The following is a 19,464-nucleotide window of genomic DNA, read 5'->3' as shown; positions in this document are numbered from 1 at the left end:
GGGTAAAAGCCAGTTGGTTGGGAGATCTAACGTGGTCTGTTTTGCATTAAAGCTCAGTTATCACTCGGGGCAGGTAACCCTGAGCCTGGAAACTCCGCGAACTCTTCCTAAGCTGTGAGTCCGCTCAGGTCACTGACTGGCTTTCATCTTGGTTTCCATTTATTCAGCTCCTGGGGGTCCAGCCGTCGGCCCTGCTGGAAGCTCTCACCCACAGGAAGATTGAAGCCCAAACCGAGGAGGTAACGACGGCTCTGGGTGGGACACGCCTGTTCTCTCCTCCGATGCAGCCAAGTGTGGTGGCCCCCAACCCTGCCCACCAGGTCCTGCCTGGCCCAGCTCCTGCCAGCATCTCCTGCCTTAACTTCCTCTCCCCCCAACGTCACACGGTTGCCAGCTCGCTCTCCACGCCCCACTGTCGCCATGCCTTCCCTCCACTGGGTCCTTGCACATGCTGTTCCCTCTGCTGGAACACCCTTCCCTGTGTTTCCTTTGGTTGACTCCTGCTCCTTCAGTTCCCAGGTCACTTCCTGCTCATGCCCCCCTGCCCTAGAGCAGTGGGTGCATCTCCTTAGAGCACTTGTCACTCTCAGCTTGAGAACAACATGACTCTTCTTTGTGTGACTTATTTTTTTTAATATATTTTTTTTTATTGAGAGAGAGGAAGGGAGAGGGATGGAGAGATAGAAACATCAGTGAGAGAGGAACATCATCGATCGGCTGCCTCCTGCAGGCCCCCGACTAGGGATCAAGCCCGCAACCCGGGCATGTGCCCTGACTGGGAATTGAACGGGCAACCCCATGGTTCCTGTGTTGATGCTAACTGCTGGGCCACACCAGCTGGGCTGTGTGACTTATTGACTGTGCCCCCCTCCCCAAATGTGAGCCCGGCCCACAAAGGCTGGCCCTGTTTGTCTTGGTCATGGCTGTATCTCATGAGCTCAGCACGGTGCCTGCCACTCCAGCAATAGCTGCTCGGTGCACGTGTGCAGGACCCGGGGGTAGCATCCTCCCTGGGGTCATCATTTAAGGCTAATTTGAGCCCTGGCTGTGGCTCAGATGGTTGGGTGTCGTCCTGTGGACCAAAAGGTTGCCGGTTCAATTCCCCATCAGGGCACATGCCAGGGTTTTGGGCTTGATCCCCAGTAGGGGGCGTGCAGGAAGCAGCTGATCAATGTTTCACTCTCACATCGATGTTTCTCTCCTTCCCTTTCTCTAAACATCTATTCAAATCTTTTTTTAAAAGGCTGCTTTGAAAACTCTGGGGACTTTTTTAACCTCTGTAATGATGAACCTGTTGTTCTCAGGTGATCTGCCCACTGACGCTAGAAAACTCTGTCTACGCCAGAGACGCGATGGCGAAGGCCGTCTATGGGCGCACATTCACGTGGCTGGTGAACAAAATCAACTCCTCCTTAGTGAACAAGGTCAGTCCCCACGGGTTGGATGGCTTGTTCTCACGAACATGGTGATGTTTTATAATTTACATCGTTGCTCGGCTGGCATGGCTCGGTGGTTGAGCGTCGACCTATGAACCAGGAGGTCATGGTTTGATTCCTGGTCAGGGCACATGCCCAGGTTGTGGGCTCGATTCCCAGTGTGGGGCGTGCAGGAGGCAGCTGAACAATGATTCTCTCTCATCATTGATATTTCTATCTCTCTCCCTCTCCCTTCCTGTCTGAAATCAATAAAAAATATTTAAAAAATAATTTACACTGTTACTCTAAACAATTTTTAAGAATTAACCGTAAGCTCCTGATGGGTAGGGACAGTATCTCCTCACACCTACATTCCCAGCACCGAGCACACAGTAGGCTCCCTGAAGTGCCTGCTGAATGAGTCTCCCAGTGTGTCCCAAAGCACGGGACGCAGAGCATATGAAGCATGCCAGATGCTTGAAGTATATACAGAAACGTTTAATCTCAACAGTAGCATATTTAGTGTGTATCAGAAAAAAATACGACGACTCCTTTGAACTCACCCACTGATCACATTTCCTTTTTAAGTGGAATTTAAATGAAAAGGGGATTTACTCAAAGCTAGAAATGAAGGAAATGATACGCGAAGTCAAGGTATGTGGATGTGGTGGAACTCATGGAGGTTAAGGCTGTGAAGGGCAGATTTGGGAGACATCAGCTTGGTATAGGCCTACCTCAGAGAGACTGCAGGCTTATTTTAGACCGCAGTAAAGCGAGTATTGTGATAAAGCCAGTCATATCTCTTTGCTGGTGGAGGGTCTTTCCTTCAATTTGTAACAACGCAACATCTGGGAAGTGCAGTAAAGCTAGGCACGATAACCTGAAGTGTGCCTGCACACCATTCAGAATGTTCAATTGTGTCCCTAAAAAATAGGCATGTTCTCTCTCAATATCCATCCTTGCCCAATAGCACTTGGCCTCTACTTAAAATGACATCTGTACCACCTGTCGTTTCCCTGGATAGATGTCACCTTGGTTGTCTGTCTATAACAGTGATGGCGAACCTATGACACGCGTGTCAGGGGTGACACGCGAACTCATTTTTTTGGTTGATTTTTCTTTGTTAAATGGCATTCCCTCTCCCTTCCTCTCTGAAATCAAATATATATATAAAATAAAATGACATCTGTACCACCTGTCTTTTCCCTGGATAGATGTCTCCTTGGCTGTCTGTCTGTAAGGCTCCCTCCTTCCCTCCCTCCCCTTTTCCCTTCCAGATCAAATGTGGGCTTGGGAGTCAAGTTGGAGAGGGTTAAGCAAGACAGTGAATCGGGAGGGGAGGCGTCCCTGCTCGGGTGATGGGTGGGAATTGGTTGCGAAGTGGACAGGCTGCGGGCAGGAGTGAGCTGGGAAAGTGTTTCCACCCGGAGCTGCTTCTGGGAGCCACTGGTGGAGAGAGAAGGCGTGAGCTTTGTGGCCACAGCCCCGCTTTGGGGGCAGCCACTGGGATTTGAGCGTCTCGGCGTGAAACGCCTAAAGATGAACGGCGTGCTCTCTTGACTAGGAGTTCACCAAGAAAACCGTGATCGGGTTGCTGGACATCTACGGGTTCGAAGTCTTCGACAAGAACGGGTGAGGCCCTTGGTGCATCTTTCAGGTCTGAGTCTGGCTTCAGGCCTTGCTAATGTGATGGGAGTTGATTTCCTCGTTCCCAGAAATTCTCCAGATTTGCATAGACTGGCGGTTCTAGCAGTAGAATAACCATGGAAAAGGGAATTGTCTTCCAGCTCGACTGTTGTGGTCTGCTCACTAGAGTATTTGATTAATAAGGATTTTGATCTTTCTGTATTAGAAAGCATCCTTAAAAATAAGGGAATACAGTAAAACTGAAAGCAACTGATGAATGAACAAAACCAACAAAGAAACTTATGGACACAGGCAACAGTGTGGTTGTTACTAGAGGGGAAAGGGGCGAGCGGGCGGGAGGTGGGGGGAGATGAAGAGGGAAAAGAGCAGCAAATATATGGTGACCGAAGGAGACTAGACTTTGGGGGGTGAGCACACAATGCAATACACAGATGATATGTTATATATTGTACACTTGAAACATATAATTATGAACCAGTGTTACTCCTATAAATTTAACTTTTTTTTAAAAAAGTAAATACAACTTAAAAAAAAATTGGCCTACGTGCATAGCTTTAGTTTTTAAACCTTTTGCATCTCTAGTTTTGAACAGTTCTGTATAAACTACTGCAACGAGAAGCTCCAGCAGCTCTTAATCGAGAGAACGCTAAAGGCGGAACAGGCAGAATATGAAATGGAAGGGATAGAGGTAAACGTCTTGGTGTTTTCTTCCCATTTGATAACCTCGTGAGAGGCATTTCCTTGAGAAATAGGATTTCATTGGCGATTTTCCCTGATTAGTACTGAGAATTATTCTGTACTCCTGCTCTGCCCATTTCCTGGGACATTATTTTGATATTCAGAAAGGATTATTATTTTTTAATGTTACAGATACAAATCGGATTTTTGAAAAAATGTCGGAAAAGCCGTTTAAAAGAAATACATCTGCTCATCTAAATCCTCCATGGAGAACTCTCTCCTCTTTGTCATTTCAGTGGGAGCCGATTCAGTATTTCAACAACAAGATCATCTGTGACTTGGTTGAAGAAAGACACAAAGGCATCATCTCCATCCTGGTGAGACAATTACCGTTGACTTAGAGCTCATTCACCCGGTGTTTACAACGCATGCAAGGACTTGCATCCTCTTGAAATGGGTACAGCGAGAACAGCACTTACCTCTGAGACGAGTTGGAAGGACACATTTAGTGAGATGATGTAGGCAGAGGGCTCAGAGCCATGCCTGTTCCATGGTGAGCATTCAGGCTTCATTCATTCATTCATTCATTCATTCATTCGACAAACACTCATCGGACGCTTGCTTTGTGCCAGGATTGTGCCCTGTGCTTTGGGACACAGCAGTGGAAAACCAGTGGAGGCTTTGGATTCTGGCAGGGAGAGACTGACAACAAACAGGTTAATGGGCAGCATGTGTAGACTGTGCAATGGAGAAAAAGGACGAGATGAGATGTGCTGGGGAGGGCAGCTCCATTTTAGATCATTGGTGGTTCAGGAAGGACTCACCGAGAAGGTGACATCTGAGCAAAGACCCGAAGGAGGTGAGGGCACCAGCCTTGGGGACATCCGGGGAAGCACGGGCTGACGTACGCGAGTGTCTGTACATTCAGTGCTCAGAGGGATTGCTAGACCAGTATGTTAAGGTATTTGAGGCCCTAGCCAGTTTGGCTCAGTGGATAGAGTGTCGACCCGTGGACCGAAGAGTCCTGGGTTCGATTCTGGTCACGGGCTTGTACCTCAGTTGCAGGCTCAATGCCCAGCCGGGTCAGGCATGTGCTGGAGGCGACCAGTTGATGCGTCTCTCTCATTGATGTTTCTCTCTTTCTGAAGGTATTTGAGGCCCTAGCCAGTTTGGCTCAGTGGATAGTGTCGACCCGTGGACTGAAGAGTCCTGGGTTCGATTCTGGTCACAGGCATGTACCTCAGTTGCAGGCTCAATGCCAAGCCCGGTCTGGGCATGTATTGGAGGCGACCAGTTGATGCGTCTCTCTCATCGATGTTTCTCTCTTTCTGAATCTCCCCCTCCCTTCCATTCTCTCTAAAAATCAATGGAAAAAAAAATATCCTCAGGTGAGGATTAACGACAAAAGATATTTTATTAAAAAGTACTTAATCCCATTGGTTCTCCATAAATGAGATCAGCATAAAAATGCTACTTAATGAGAGTTGTCTCGCCAACCTTAACCAGGTTTTTTTTGTTGTTACTGTTGTTTTAATAGAAGCTACATGGTCGATTCATCTTTAATTTTTTTAAAACTGTTATTTATTTTTTAGAGAGAGAGAGAGAGGAAGGGAGAGGGGTAAAGAGATAGAAACATCAATGAGAGAGGAATGTCATCCATCAGCTGCCTCCTCCACGTCCCCTACTGGGGATGGAGCCTGCAACCTGGGCATGTGCCCTGACTGGGGATTGAACCGGCAACCTCTTGGCTTCTGGGTTGACTCTCAACTGCTGAGCCACACCAGCCAGGCTCATCTTTATTTTTTTAAAGATGGTCAGTGAAATGTTATCGCTGTGGAGGACCCAGAATAGAAAACAGAAAGGCAGAGCTCGAGAAATAGGAGACATTAGGCCCAAGTGGTTTATAGTTTGCTTCCCATGAGGCTTTGCTCCCAGTAAAGGGGGATCTGTATGTTCCTTGCCAGAGATGCGTAGTTAAGAAAAAAAAATGAGGTTGCATGTGTAAGCAAGCTGGGCATGGAAGCTGTGGGGTGTCCTGGGAAGACTTTGGGGATACGCCTCAGCTTGGGGGGTGGCAGAGCTGCTTTCTCATGAATTTCCAGTCTCTCTGGTTCCGTGGTTCTCTTGAAAAAAAAAAAATCTGAGAACAGGTGATGGGTTAGGCCCCCTCCCCGGAAACGTTCCCCTGGACTTGAATGAGATGACCGCATGTGAGTGCAGGACATTGCCAGAGCTGGTGAGCGTGTTTAAACTTGGACGTGGTGGAGTGTGTTGCTGTGGCTCAAGGCTTCTCTTCTTCGTTTGAAGGATGAAGAATGTATCCGCCCTGGTCCTGCTTCTGACTTGAGTTTCCTGGAGAAGTTGGAAGAGAAAGTGGGGAAGCATGCGCACTTCCAAACGTAGGTATTGCATGTGATGAGCTGTTGCATCATTGCAGGGCATATCCATTTTCTTGGGGAGGTGGGCGGTGCTCCCCAAAAGTACAGCTACGTCTTCGTAGTAGAAATCCCGTTAGGATGCACCCAGTCATATTCAGCAGGCCTTCAGGTAACGTTTGAGAGAGGAAGGGAGAGGGGTAAAGAGATAGAAACATCAATGAGAGAGGAATGTCATCCATCAGCTGCCTCCTCCACGTCCCCTACTGGGGATGGAGCCTGCAACCTGGGCATGTGCCCTGACTGGGGATTGAACCGGCAACCTCTTGGCTTCTGGGTTGACTCTCAACTGCTGAGCCACACCAGCCAGGCTCATCTTTATTTTTTTAAAGATGGTCAGTGAAATGTTATCGCTGTGGAGGACCCAGAATAGAAAACAGAAAGGCAGAGCTCGAGAAATAGGAGACATTAGGCCCAAGTGGTTTATAGTTTGCTTCCCATGAGGCTTTGCTCCCAGTAAAGGGGGATCTGTATGTTCCTTGCCAGAGATGCGTAGTTAAGAAAAAAAAATGAGGCTGCGTGTGTAAGCAAGCTGGGCATGGAAGCTGTGGGGTGTCCTGGGAAGACTTTGGGGATACGCCTCAGCTTGGGGGGTGGCAGAGCTGCTTTCTCATGAATTTCCAGTCTCTCTGGTTCCGTGGTTCTCTTGAAAAAAAAAAAATCTGAGAACAGGTGATGGGTTAGGCCCCCTCCCCGGAAACGTTCCCCTGGACTTGAATGAGATGACCGCATGTGAGTGCAGGACATTGCCAGAGCTGGTGAGCGTGTTTAAACTTGGACGTGGTGGAGTGTGTTGCTGTGGCTCAAGGCTTCTCTTCTTCGTTTGAAGGATGAAGAATGTATCCGCCCTGGTCCTGCTTCTGACAGTTTCCTGGTGGAGAAGTTGGAAGAGAAAGTGGGGAAGCATGCGCACTTCCAAACGTAGGTATTGCATGTGATGAGCTGTTGCATCGTTGCAGGGCATCTCCATTTTCTTGGGGAGGTGGGCGGTGCTCCCCAAGAGTACGGCTACGTCTTCATAGTAGAAATCTCGTTAGGATGCACCCAGTCATATTCAGCAGGCCCTCGGGTAACGTTGTTTCATTATAAGGTTGATGAGATGCCGTAGGAACTTGACTCTTACTTACATCAAACAGCTTATGGTAAACGTGGTTTTATTATATGTTGTTTTGCCACTGTTCCAAGAACATATTGACTATGTTTAGGACTTACTGTATATGCATCCTTTTTGTTAGTAAAAAAATCAAACTCGAATTCCATGTCAAAAAATTTTTAATTGATTTTAGAGAGGAAAGGAGGGGGGGGGAGAGAGAGAAACATCAAGGCTCCCTCCCCTCCTCCCCTCCTCCCCCAGAGGGTGCCTCACCGCGGGCTCCCTCCCCTCCTCCCCCAGAAGGTGCACTCACTGCGGGCTCCCTCCCCTCCTCCCCTCCTCCCCCAGAGGGTGCCTCACCGCGGGCTCCCTCCCCTCCTCCCCCAGAAGGTGCACTCACTGCGGGCTCCCTCCCCTCCTCCCCTCCTCCCCCAGAGGGTGCCTCACCGCGGGCTCCCTCCCCTCCTCCCCCAGAAGGTGCACTCACTGCGGGCTCCCTCCCCTCCTCCCCTCCTCCCCCAGAGGGTGCCTCACCGCGGGCTCCCTCCCCTCCTCCCCCAGAAGGTGCACTCACTGCGGGCTCCCTCCCCTCCTCCCCTCCTCCCCCAGAGGGTGCCTCACCGCGGGCTCCCTCCCCTCCTCCCCCAGAAGGTGCACTCACTGCGGGCTCCCTCCCCTCCTCCCCTCCTCCCCCAGAGGGTGCCTCACCGCGGGCTCCCTCCCCTCCTCCCCCAGAAGGTGCACTCACTGCGGGCTCCCTCCCCTCCTCCCCTCCTCCCCCAGAGGGTGCCTCACCGCGGGCTCCCTCCCCTCCTCCCCCAGAAGGTGCACTCACTGCGGGCTCCCTCCCCTCCTCCCCTCCTCCCCCAGAGGGTGCCTCACCGCGGGCTCCCTCCCCTCCTCCCCCAGAAGGTGCACTCACTGCGGGCTCCCTCCCCTCCTCCCCTCCTCCCCCAGAGGGTGCCTCACCGCGGGCTCCCTCCCCTCCTCCCCCAGAAGGTGCACTCACTGCGGGCTCCCTCCCCTCCTCCCCTCCTCCCCCAGAGGGTGCCTCACCGCGGGCTCCCTCCCCTCCTCCCCCAGAAGGTGCACTCACTGCGGGCTCCCTCCCCTCCTCCCCTCCTCCCCCAGAGGGTGCCTCACCGCGGGCTCCCTCCCCTCCTCCCCCAGAAGGTGCACTCACTGCGGGCTCCCTCCCCTCCTCCCCTCCTCCCCCAGAGGGTGCCTCACCGCGGGCTCCCTCCCCTCCTCCCCCAGAAGGTGCACTCACTGCGGGCTCCCTCCCCTCCTCCCCTCCTCCCCCAGAGGGTGCCTCACCGCGGGCTCCCTCCCCTCCTCCCCCAGAAGGTGCACTCACTGCGGGCTCCCTCCCCTCCTCCCCTCCTCCCCCAGAGGGTGCCTCACCGCGGGCTCCCTCCCCTCCTCCCCCAGAAGGTGCACTCACTGCGGGCTCCCTCCCCTCCTCCCCTCCTCCCCCAGAGGGTGCCTCACCGCGGGCTCCCTCCCCTCCTCCCCCAGAAGGTGCACTCACTGCGGGCTCCCTCCCCTCCTCCCCTCCTCCCCCAGAGGGTGCCTCACCGCGGGCTCCCTCCCCTCCTCCCCCAGAAGGTGCACTCACTGCGGGCTCCCTCCCCTCCTCCCCTCCTCCCCCAGAGGGTGCCTCACCGCGGGCTCCCTCCCCTCCTCCCCCAGAAGGTGCACTCACTGCGGGCTCCCTCCCCTCCTCCCCTCCTCCCCCAGAGGGTGCCTCACCGCGGGCTCCCTCCCCTCCTCCCCCAGAAGGTGCACTCACTGCGGGCTCCCTCCCCTCCTCCCCTCCTCCCCCAGAGGGTGCCTCACCGCGGGCTCCCTCCCCTCCTCCCCCAGAAGGTGCACTCACTGCGGGCTCCCTCCCCTCCTCCCCTCCTCCCCCAGAGGGTGCCTCACCGCGGGCTCCCTCCCCTCCTCCCCCAGAAGGTGCACTCACTGCGGGCTCCCTCCCCTCCTCCCCTCCTCCCCCAGAGGGTGCCTCACCGCGGGCTCCCTCCCCTCCTCCCCCAGAAGGTGCACTCACTGCGGGCTCCCTCCCCTCCTCCCCTCCTCCCCCAGAGGGTGCCTCACCGCGGGCTCCCTCCCCTCCTCCCCCAGAAGGTGCACTCACTGCGGGCTCCCTCCCCTCCTCCCCTCCTCCCCCAGAGGGTGCACTCGCCTCGGGCTCCCTCCCCTCCTCCCCCAGAGGGTGCACTCGCCTCGGGCTCCCTCCCCTCCTCCCCCAGAGGGTGCACTCGCCTCGGGCTCCCTCCCCTCCTCCCCCAGAGGGTGCACTCGCCTCGGGCTCCCTCCCCTCCTCCCCCAGAGGGTGCACTCGCCTCGGGCTCCCTCCCCTCCTCCCCCAGAGGGTGCACTCGCCTCGGGCTCCCTCCCCTCCTCCCCCAGAGGGTGCACTCGCCTCGGGCTCCCTCCCCTCCTCCCCCAGAGGGTGCACTCGCCTCGGGCTCCCTCCCCTCCTCCCCCAGAGGGTGCACTCGCCTCGGGCTCCCTCCCCTCCTCCCCCAGAGGGTGCACTCGCCTCGGGCTCCCTCCCCTCCTCCCCCAGAGGGTGCACTCGCCTCGGGCTCCCTCCCCTCCTCCCCCAGAGGGTGCACTCGCCTCGGGCTCCCTCCCCTCCTCCCCCAGAGGGTGCACTCGCCTCGGGCTCCCTCCCCTCCTCCCCCAGAGGGTGCACTCGCCTCGGGCTCCCTACCCTCCGTAAGCCCTCCCCTTGTCCTGGAACTCTCACCCTCCAGCGGGTTCTATTAGATACATATTTCCCAGGTGAGCACCCAGGGTGGTCGCTGGCAGACGTGCACTGAGCACCCGCTGAGTCAGGCCCTGGGCTGGGCCCGGGATTTGCAAGAACAAAGCAGACAAGGTCCCTGAGCTCATGGGCTCACGATCTAGTGGGGACGGTGTGGGAAAATGACATCAAACGAAGAACTTGGTAGTGTGAGTGCCATAAAGGAAGCTTGGTGACAAGGAAGCGGGAACGAGGGGGTGGTGATGGGCTTGGCAGCGATGCTGGCTCCTGCGAGGCACTAACTGCATCCGTGCTGAGTGAGTGAGGCATTCTGGGTAGGTGCTTGTCTAGCCTCTGCTCAGCCACACTGACCTTGGGCTTCTCAGGCCAGGACATCCAAATCCTCTCTCTCTCTCCTTTTTGTTTGTTAAGCCTCACCCGAGAATATTTTTCCCATTGCTTTTCAAAGAGAGAATGAGAGAGAGAGAGAGAGAGAGAGAGAGAGAGAGAGGGGGAGGGAGGGAGAGAGAGAGAGAGAGAGAACATCGATGTGAGAGACGGCCAGGGGTGGTGAGTGAACCTGCAACCCTTTGGTGCATGGGCTGATGCGCTGACCACTGAGCGACACCGGCCAGGGCCACATCCTTTTTAATGGGCAGAATGGTAACAGGTGGGACAATTTGTGGAGAGTGTGGGACTCAAAGGGCTTCTCAGGCCAGGGCAGCCAAAGCCTCCTCTTAATGGGTGAGAATGTGACAACAATCTGTCTTGAGAGCTGGGGTCTCAAGGGCCAGCGTCTTATGCCCTAACCCTGTTCTGGGTGTTAACTGGGAGGGGCACTGTCTCCTCAGCGCATTCCCTCTCCCTGCAGGTGGGGACTCAGTTCAAGACCAGCCTGAGCAGCCTTCTGGAAATCCTCATCTCCAAGGAGCCCTCCTACATCCGCTGCATCAAGCCCAACGAGAGGAAGGAACCCAGTGAGTTGTGAATGGCTCTGAACCCCGAGCTCGGGGAAATGAGGCTGGGAGGGGCCGAGATGGAATGCAGTTAAAACCCTCACCACCACCAACGGGCTTGTCCTTGTCCTCTGGGCATGAGTTCTTTTCATTTGTAATAATAGGAGGTAGCCCTAGCCTGTTCGGCTTGGACTGAAGGATCCCGGGTTCGATTCTGGTCAAGGGCACATGCCCGGTTTGTGGCCTTGATCCCCAGTAGGGGGCCTGTAGGAGGCAGCTGATCAATGATTCTCTCTCCCTTTCTGGAATCAATAAAAAGATCCTATATAATAAAGAGCTAATATGCTAATTAGACCGAACAGCAGAGTCCCTGACGACCTTCTGGACGAAGCCGGGGCTGCGAGGGCCAAGCCCCTTGCATGAATTTCGTGCATTGGGCCTCTAGTATTAAAATAAAATAATAGAAGGTAAACAGGGTGGGGGTGTGTGGTCCTGAGTGAGCATTGCTCAGACTTCGGCTCAACTCGGCTGAGCCAGGCAGGCGCCAGAGGGGAGGGGAAGCAATGTTGCTTCTCTCCAGCCAGTGAACAATCTTACAAAGCGGTCTCTGACTTGGCTATTCTCTAAACCCCCGCCATGATCTGTAACAGAGTCACACAGTCAAAGGCTTGCAGAGGCCGGGCAGGAAGAAAATGAGTGAAGCAGCCTGGGCATAAGGCAATAGGGAGTGGGGGGGGGGGGGGGGGGGGGGGGGACTGCGGCAAACTGGAGAGGGCACACCCCGTTGAAAAGGGCAGCACGACTCCCTTCCAGCTGCCGTTGTCTTGTGGGACTCTAGACCTAGAATAGCCAGACCTCAGGGGTGTGTTTTTTTTTAAAGAGACAACAGAAATCCAGATTTCCTTGTAAAGTTCCCCCATGAAATAACACTCATGTTGTCTTCGGGCCTAAGAAAGTACGTGTGTGGCTAGATCCAGCTCCCAGGCCATCAGCTCGCAGGCTCGCCTCTGGTCTCTGTTGGTTGAAATGGAGCCATGGGGTCCTTGACTGTCGCTCCCTCTTCTGTGTTTTCCAAGGCAAGTTTGATGACTTCCTCATCAGGCATCAGATCAAGTACCTGGGGCTGATGGAACACCTGCGGGTGAGGCGGGCCGGCTTTGCGTACCGGCGGAAGTATGAGCATTTCTTGCAAAGGTGAAGTTTGCTTTGTTGACCTGAACCTAGAGTAGTCCCTTGTTATCCATGTAAGGGGCGGAGGGGGGAGGGTATGTTCCAAGACCCCCAGTGGATGCCTGCAACCGCAGATAGTACCGAACCCTATAGATACGTTCTTTCCTAGACATACAACCTCTGATAAAGTTTAATTTATAAATCAGGCAAAGAGAGTAGCAACAATAATAAAATAGAACAATTGGAGCAATAGACATAAGAAAAGTTACGTGAGTCTGGTCTCTCTCAACATATCTTATTATATTGTACTCATCTTGTGATGATGTGAGACGCTAAATTGCCTTAAGTTGAGAACTTCCACCTTTTCACTTACACGAAGCCCTCTGTGGCTTCTCTTCGGCTTGTCTGAATTGCCGTCAACCCTGCTCTTGTGCTTTGGGGCCGTTATTACGTAAAATACGTGTGACTTGAACACAAGCGCTGCGACACTGTGCCGGTGATGTGATGGCTCAGGGCTGCTATGTGACTGACGGGCAGGGAGCGTATACAGCGTGCAGACGCTGGGCAAAGGGACGAGTCGTGTCCCTGGTGGGACAGAGCGGGACGGTGCCATGATTACTAATCACTATTCAGAATTGCATGCAGTGTGACACTTGTGAACTGCTCGTTTCTGGAATTTGCCATTTACTGTTTGTGGACTGAAGTTGACCGCGGGTAACTGAAACCGTGGAAAGTGAAGCCACGGGGGAGGGGTACTGTGGTGAGGTGAGTTTCCGGATGAGGCGGAGACTCCACCACCATCGCTCAGGGACCTCCGTTTGGTTCTTCCGGCTGTGAGGCTGTGACGGTGATAAACACAAATATTTCCAAGAACAGAGAGCCAACTCAGTTCACCGGCGTCCCTTCGTTTCACTAAGACCCCAACTTGTGGGAATGGAAGCAGCACAAGGCCAAATGCATAGACCTGCCACCAGGGGGCAGGCATGGGTCGTGCGCCGCTTGGGTCTTGACAGGTGCTGGGTTAGCGCTGTCAGTGTTGGGCTGATCCCCTCCGCCTACTGGGCTGTCAAGAGAAGAGGGTGTAGTGGGAATGCAGGCATAGGAGCCGCACAGAATTGGGTGGGGGCCGGGGGGGGGGGATCCCCATACACATGGAGTCGTAAAATAGGTGGACTTGTGTGTCTGGCTTTTTTCACTCGGCATAATGTTTTCAAGATTCATCCATGTCCTAACGTGGATCATAATTCATTCCTTTTTACGGCTGAATGATACTGCATTGTGTGGCTAGGCCACCGTGTATGTATCTACTCATCCGCTGACGGACACTTGGGTGGCTCCCTCTCTCGGGCTGTGATGACAATGCTGCTAGGGCCATGCATGGGCACGTTTCTGTGTGGATACATGTTTTCATTTCTTTTTTTAAAAAATATTTTTATTGATTTCAGAGAGGAAGGGAGAGGGAGAGATAGAAACATCAATGATGAGAGAGAATCATTGATTGGCTGCCTCCTGCACGCTCCCCACCGGGGATCGAGCCCGCAACACAGGCATATGCCCTTGACCGGAATCGAATCTGGGACTTTTCAGTTCATAGGCCGACGCTCTATCCACTGAGCCAAACCGGCTAGAGCAGTTTTCATTTCTTTAGGCATATACTTAGGAGTAAGTTACTGGGTCAGATGATAACTCAGTGTTCAACTGAGGAACTGCCAGACTATTTACCAGGTGGTGTTGTGTGTATTTTTTTTTGATGTACCCTCTGCAAAAATCTGAAAAATGGGTGTACACCATTTTTGCTCAGCAGCTATTCATTCACCCTTATCTCATTCATTTTTCCCCTTTTCGTGAAGATGGCAGGAAGTAGCAGCCACTGCCTGCCCCATCCCCCTACACACACATGACGCTCCCATCTTCCTGCATTTTTTGAACTTCATACATCTTTTTCCTACTTTGTTGCTGTCTGGGGCTTGTTTATTCTTTCCATAAACACCAGCGAGCACCTGCCGGTACCAGCGCTGTCCGAGAACCAGACAGGCCCACCCCTGCCACATGGCGTTCACCCTCCAGTGGGAGAGGCTGCCGATAACACATTATCTTCTCATCTGTCTGCTGATGGACATTTGTGTGTCTTACCTTTTGTCTATTCTGAATAATGACGCTATGAACACTGGTATATAAGCTTTTGCGTGGACATGTTTTCCTGTCTCTTGCTTATACAGGGTGGGACAAAAGAAGGCTTACAGTTGTTCACATGGAAAATAATACAATATTTAATAAGTAATAACACAATAATAAACTGTTTCACATACTGACAACTGTAAACCTTTGGCCCCGCCCTGGATACCTAGGAGTGGAATTGAGTTTCTTGAGGTGTCTGATGATGTCATTGTTTTATGAAGACAGGCCCCAAACCTCCCACCCGATTGAAGTAGTTCCTCTTTTTTCTTTTTTTGGCCAAGTGTATATTGTTGCATTCAAAGCATCTGAATTCAAGCAAGGAATGAGTCTATTACAGCACGCGGGCGGCTGGCATGCGACCCTGGTGGGCGGATGGTGTAAGGTCAGGGTGTGCCTCTCTCCCCAGGTACAAGTCCCTGTGCCCAGACACCTGGCCGCACTGGCGCGGGCCTCCGGCAGAGGGCGTAGAGCGGCTGATCAAATACATCGGCTACAAACCGGAAGAGTACAAGCTGGGGAGGTGAGTGGCTGGAAGTCACTGTCAGATGTTTCGGGCATTGATCCACATCCATCTGGAGCCCAGAGAGTCATTTTTCAGGAAATGACGTAGACGTTTAAGCAGATACCTCCATCCACTGCATTTAAATGCAGCTCTTAAAGCAGAACCCTCTCCTGTGTGTCTCCTCCACGCGCAGTGGTTGGCTCACTCGGAACAGTCCACGCCTCGGACTCCAGCTGGGCGTCCTACGATTTCACTCAATCCTGACACTGCCGACCTGGAGAGAGTGGCAGACCCCACAGGGAATGGCCCAGCCCTACAAGACAGCTCCTTCCCCACAGCAGATGCCTGTCCCGTGTCCAGGTTGTCACCTGGGCTTCTGACCGACCGGCTATAAACGGGAGGTTCCCACAAGCCCCTCCTGGGGTTTGAATGATTCGTTAGAGCAGGAAAACATTCTACTGCAGGTTAGGATGGTGTGTTAGCTTCCTGGGCTGCATAGAACGTTAGCACAAACTAGCTGGCTTCAACCAAGAGAAATTCATTCTCTCTCATTTCGAGACGCTAGAAGTCCAAACTCCAGCTGTTGGCAGGCTTTTTGGGGATCCCTCCTTGCTGCTTCCAGTGGCTCCTGACATTCCTTGGCTTGTGGCCACATCACTCTAGTCTCCGCCTCCGTTTTCACATGGCCTTCTTCCCTGTGTGTGTGCGTTTTTCTGTCTCTTATAAGGACACGCTTGGATTTAGGGTCCCCCTTCCCCCTATGATCTGACCTGGAGCCTTACCCTTGATTACATCTGCAAAGATCATATTTCCAAATAAGAATCTTACATTCTGAGGTTCTGAGTGGACCTGATTTTGGGGGGACCACTATGCGACCCACTACAGATGGTAGCTGACCAATTAATCATTAAAACACCTTTGTTTCCACTTCTAGAACCAAGATATTCATTCGCTTCCCCAGAACTCTGTTTGCCACGGAAGATGCTTTTGAATTTAGTAAACATCAGTTGGGTATGATTTTTATTTTTTTTCTGTCCTGACTTCCATAGACTGTGAAAGGACAAGCTTAGCTTGGGCTACATCTTCAACATGGTGTTTGATATGTTAGAAGCATTGGCTTTGAGAAGCAGGAACAAGATAGTGCCCTGGCCGGGTGGTTCAGCTGATTGGAGTGTTGTCCCGGGCACCAAAAGGTGGTGGGCTCGATTCCCGGTCAAGGTGCATCACTGGGATCTGGTTAATGGGCAGGTGCTGGCTGTGGCGGGGGTGGGGGGGGATGGGCTTGAACCAGCTCCCAGGGGATGTGACATTCATGTTTTCAGGGCCCTCAAGGAGCTGGGCCTGTGTGGGACCTGTCAGTGGGAGGAGGAGGTAGATGGAGAAAGGAGAAGCTCCAGGGGGCGGGTGTGTGGTCTGGCAGCCCTGGGGTCACACACACACCCCCGCCCCCAACCTTAGCTGCACACGTTGCCTTGCAAGTTTCCTCACCACCTGACCTGCAGGCCCATTAGTCACATGTGCTGCTGCTGGTGCAGGGTGGGGAGTGAGGGTGGGGAGTGAGGGTGGGCTGTAATGCCCACCATGGAACCAGGCCCTCCTGATGGTGGCTCTGGGCCTTACCCTGGGGGAAGGCAAGAGGAAGGATGAGAAAGCTCCGGAGAGCCAGGCTGAGTGTGACCTGCTGACGCGGCTTCCTCGTCCCCTCTGCACCGCAAGCCCCAAGGGTCACTTCTGACATCCCCTCAAGGTCACAACTACAGCGAGGCACACGTGAAAGTCATTCCACCCAAACTTTTGTTTTATTTTAAGTGGCGAGGATTCAAGCCACGTACAAAGCCTGCCTGGAAAGAAGAGTGTATGTGAAAAAAAGACAAGCAGGTAAGGGTTACCCAGAAACTTTCCAGTTGGCCATGGGCCCAGCGATTTCTCATCTCCTACCCCCGCCCGGGCTCCTTTGCGCATCCTCCCCATCACTGCCCGTCCTTGAAACCTTGGTGTATATGTGTGTGTGTGTGTGGGGGGGGGCGGGGGGCGGCGCTCAGGGTCCAGTTCTGGGGCCTCTTCTCATTTTTCACTCATTTACCAGAAATGATGACATAGTGTTCTATGTTCCATGGACATATTTTATTTGATCCACAACATATGCATGTTTAAAGAATAACTTTTTGAAAAGGTTACGAACGTGAGTCCCTTTCCTGTCCCTCCCCACTCTTCTGAATTTTGCATTTATAATCCCCTTGGTTTGTAAAAAATACTACCATCTATGGACACACCACTCAATAATCCATGACCTCGTAGGTGGATGCCCAACCACTGAGCCACCCGGCCAGGGCTCTGTATCCCAATTTTAAAATGTAGACAACGAAAGCAGAGTAAACACGGCGAGACAAACCAAACCCCGTGGGAAGACACGTGTAAAGAGACATGAGCCCATGCTTGCCCCTGAAAAGGGCCCCGGGCAGCTCGGGTCCTCCCACAGGGCCCCGTGCTCCTCTGTCTCCCGGGTTCAGTGCCCCCTGAGCGTCCCCCAGGGAAGAACTGAGGGCGTTCACCCCACTTTCCATCTCCTGGACTAGCCGAGCGCCGTGGCGGGCGTGCCGATGGTTGTGGCCTGGGTGACTGATTCCGAAAAACCCTTTTGGATTCAATGAGATGGTGCTCGCCTCCTAACGGCAGCAGTGAACTCTTTCAGCCATCAAACTCGAAACCCACTGGCGTGGAGCCCTGGCCCGGAAGGAGGCCGAGAGGAGGAAGTGGGCTGTGCTGATTATAAGGAGGTAAGTTCTCGGGTGCGGGGGCATGGCAGGGGGTGGTGGTGGGCTTGGCTGGGTTTTTTGGATTTGTGCAGACGGGGAATCCTCCTTTTGGGATGTCACCCCTGAGGAATTCAGCTCTTTCCTCCGAGCACCCTGATTTGATGGTGCTGGCAACTTAGTCCATTTGTAGTTTTCTCTTAGTCTAGCTCAAGTCACTATGTCAAATGCCTTCTCACGCCAGGTGGGTACAGTAAGTGGGCCTCATGAGCTGGGAGAAGACAGTAAGGTATGGTGGGGACTGCGGCCAACTGGAATGTCGTTCCCTCTCAGATGACAGCTGCCAAGGAGAAATGCCAGGCAGATCTTTTGATTTTTCAGGAAAGTTGGAAATTTGGCTTTCATGTAATACCTCTCTTTGTTGTTGTTGTTGTTGTTGTTGGCAACTGATTCAAACTATTAAAAACAAAGAAAAAACAGTGTGGGTGAAGTGGGACAGACCTTTGGGGTAGATTGGGCCTGTGGGCGACATCACTGGCTTTGGCCTATGTAACCATCTAAATAATCGCTGCCCTGTGGCCTCTTCTGATCAAACGAGTGGAGAGAACCCACAACGCGGGGAAGAAATGGGTCAGAAAACGAACGTAACGCTGCCCAATTCAGGTTCATCAAGGGGTTCATCCATCGCGACAAGCCTCTTTGCCCCGACAATGAGGAGTTTGTCGTGTTCGTGCGCAAGAATTACATCTTGAATCTTCGCTATCACGTCCCGAAGAACGTCTTGGACAAGCGCTGGCTGAGGCCTCCTGGCATCTTGCAAAACGTAAGGACTCCTCTGGGACTCGTGTTGCAAGGGGCTTGGGCACCGACGGAGCTTTTGTGTTTGTATGTGGACCTCCCCGGGCTCGGAAGGGCTGCCTTAGCCAAGCACGTCCTTGCAAGGTGATGCACCAGAGGTTTCACTCCTGAGAACCCGTCACGTCCTCACTGGGAGCATAAAGCCATTGGAGGTGTGTTACACAGAGCACTTTTATTTTTTTAATATATATTTCTATTGATTTCAGGGAGGAAGGGAGAGTCACTGATTGCTGCCTCCTGCACACCCCACACTGGGGATCGAGCCCACAATCCAGGCATGTGCCCCAACTAGGAACTGAACCGTGACCTCCTGGTTCATAGATTAACGCTCAACCACTGAGCCCCGCTACCCAGGCTACAGAGCACTTTTATTTATTTTTTAAAATATATTTTATTGATTTTTTTACAGAGAAAGGAAGGGAGAGGGATAGAGAGTTAGAAACACTGATCAGCTGCCTCCAGCACACCCCCTACTGGGGATGTGCCCGCAACCAAGACCGGAATCGAACCTGGGACCCTTCAGTCCGCAGGCTGACGCTCTATCCACTGAGCCAAACCGGTTAGGGCTACAGAGCACTTTTAAATGGCGTCTGTTCTGGAGTAGCCTTCCAGGAGGGTTAGGTGACTGTCACCTACCACAGTGCCTCTCTGAAGGTGGCCCGAGGACCCTCTGTAGACGGTAAGGTTCTTGGGCTCCCACCTGGACCCACTGAGCCAGCATCCCTAGGAATCACACTTTCGACTGTCTCTCAAGTGCATTCAAGTTTAAGAACCACTAGCTTAGCAGCAGAGAAAAGGTAGCGTGAGATGATTAGCTGCTTTCTTGGACTGTAAGGTCTTAATGCTGCACTTTAAATCGAACTGAATTCAACTAGGTTTCCACAGCTGTTTTGGTGGCCACAGCCCGAGATGGGTGGGAAAAAAGGTGTGTTCCCCACAGGCATCGGATCTGCTCAGGAAAATGTGCGTGAGGAACCTGGTTCGGAAGTACTGCCGCGGGATCACAGCCGAGAGGAAAGCGCTG

At 53.0% G+C, this 19,464-nt stretch overlaps 1 protein-coding gene across 1 annotated transcript in view; it reads left to right on the top strand.

Moving 5' to 3' along the window:
* Positions 1–19,464, top strand: part of MYO1H (myosin IH) — a 35,020-nt gene that overhangs the window by 9,165 nt on the left and 6,391 nt on the right. The window contains exons 8-22 of the mRNA XM_005869791.2: positions 168–239; positions 1,305–1,424; positions 2,980–3,047; positions 3,645–3,750; positions 4,037–4,117; positions 6,048–6,139; positions 7,043–7,070; positions 10,895–11,000; positions 12,056–12,173; positions 14,734–14,847; positions 15,764–15,840; positions 16,639–16,707; positions 17,522–17,606; positions 18,246–18,405; positions 19,381–19,463. Coding sequence (XP_005869853.1) covers positions 168–239; positions 1,305–1,424; positions 2,980–3,047; positions 3,645–3,750; positions 4,037–4,117; positions 6,048–6,139; positions 7,043–7,070; positions 10,895–11,000; positions 12,056–12,173; positions 14,734–14,847; positions 15,764–15,840; positions 16,639–16,707; positions 17,522–17,606; positions 18,246–18,405; positions 19,381–19,463 — 1,379 coding nt within the window. The remainder of the gene's footprint in view (positions 1–167; positions 240–1,304; positions 1,425–2,979; positions 3,048–3,644; positions 3,751–4,036; positions 4,118–6,047; positions 6,140–7,042; positions 7,071–10,894; positions 11,001–12,055; positions 12,174–14,733; positions 14,848–15,763; positions 15,841–16,638; positions 16,708–17,521; positions 17,607–18,245; positions 18,406–19,380; position 19,464) is intronic.

This window comes from Myotis brandtii, unplaced genomic scaffold (assembly GCF_000412655.1).
Source record: "Myotis brandtii unplaced genomic scaffold, ASM41265v1 scaffold303, whole genome shotgun sequence".
In the NCBI taxonomy this organism is placed as follows: domain Eukaryota; kingdom Metazoa; phylum Chordata; class Mammalia; order Chiroptera; family Vespertilionidae; genus Myotis; species Myotis brandtii.
The sequence above is the reverse complement of the archived record's forward strand: the minus strand, read 5'-3'. Positions and strand labels throughout refer to the sequence as shown.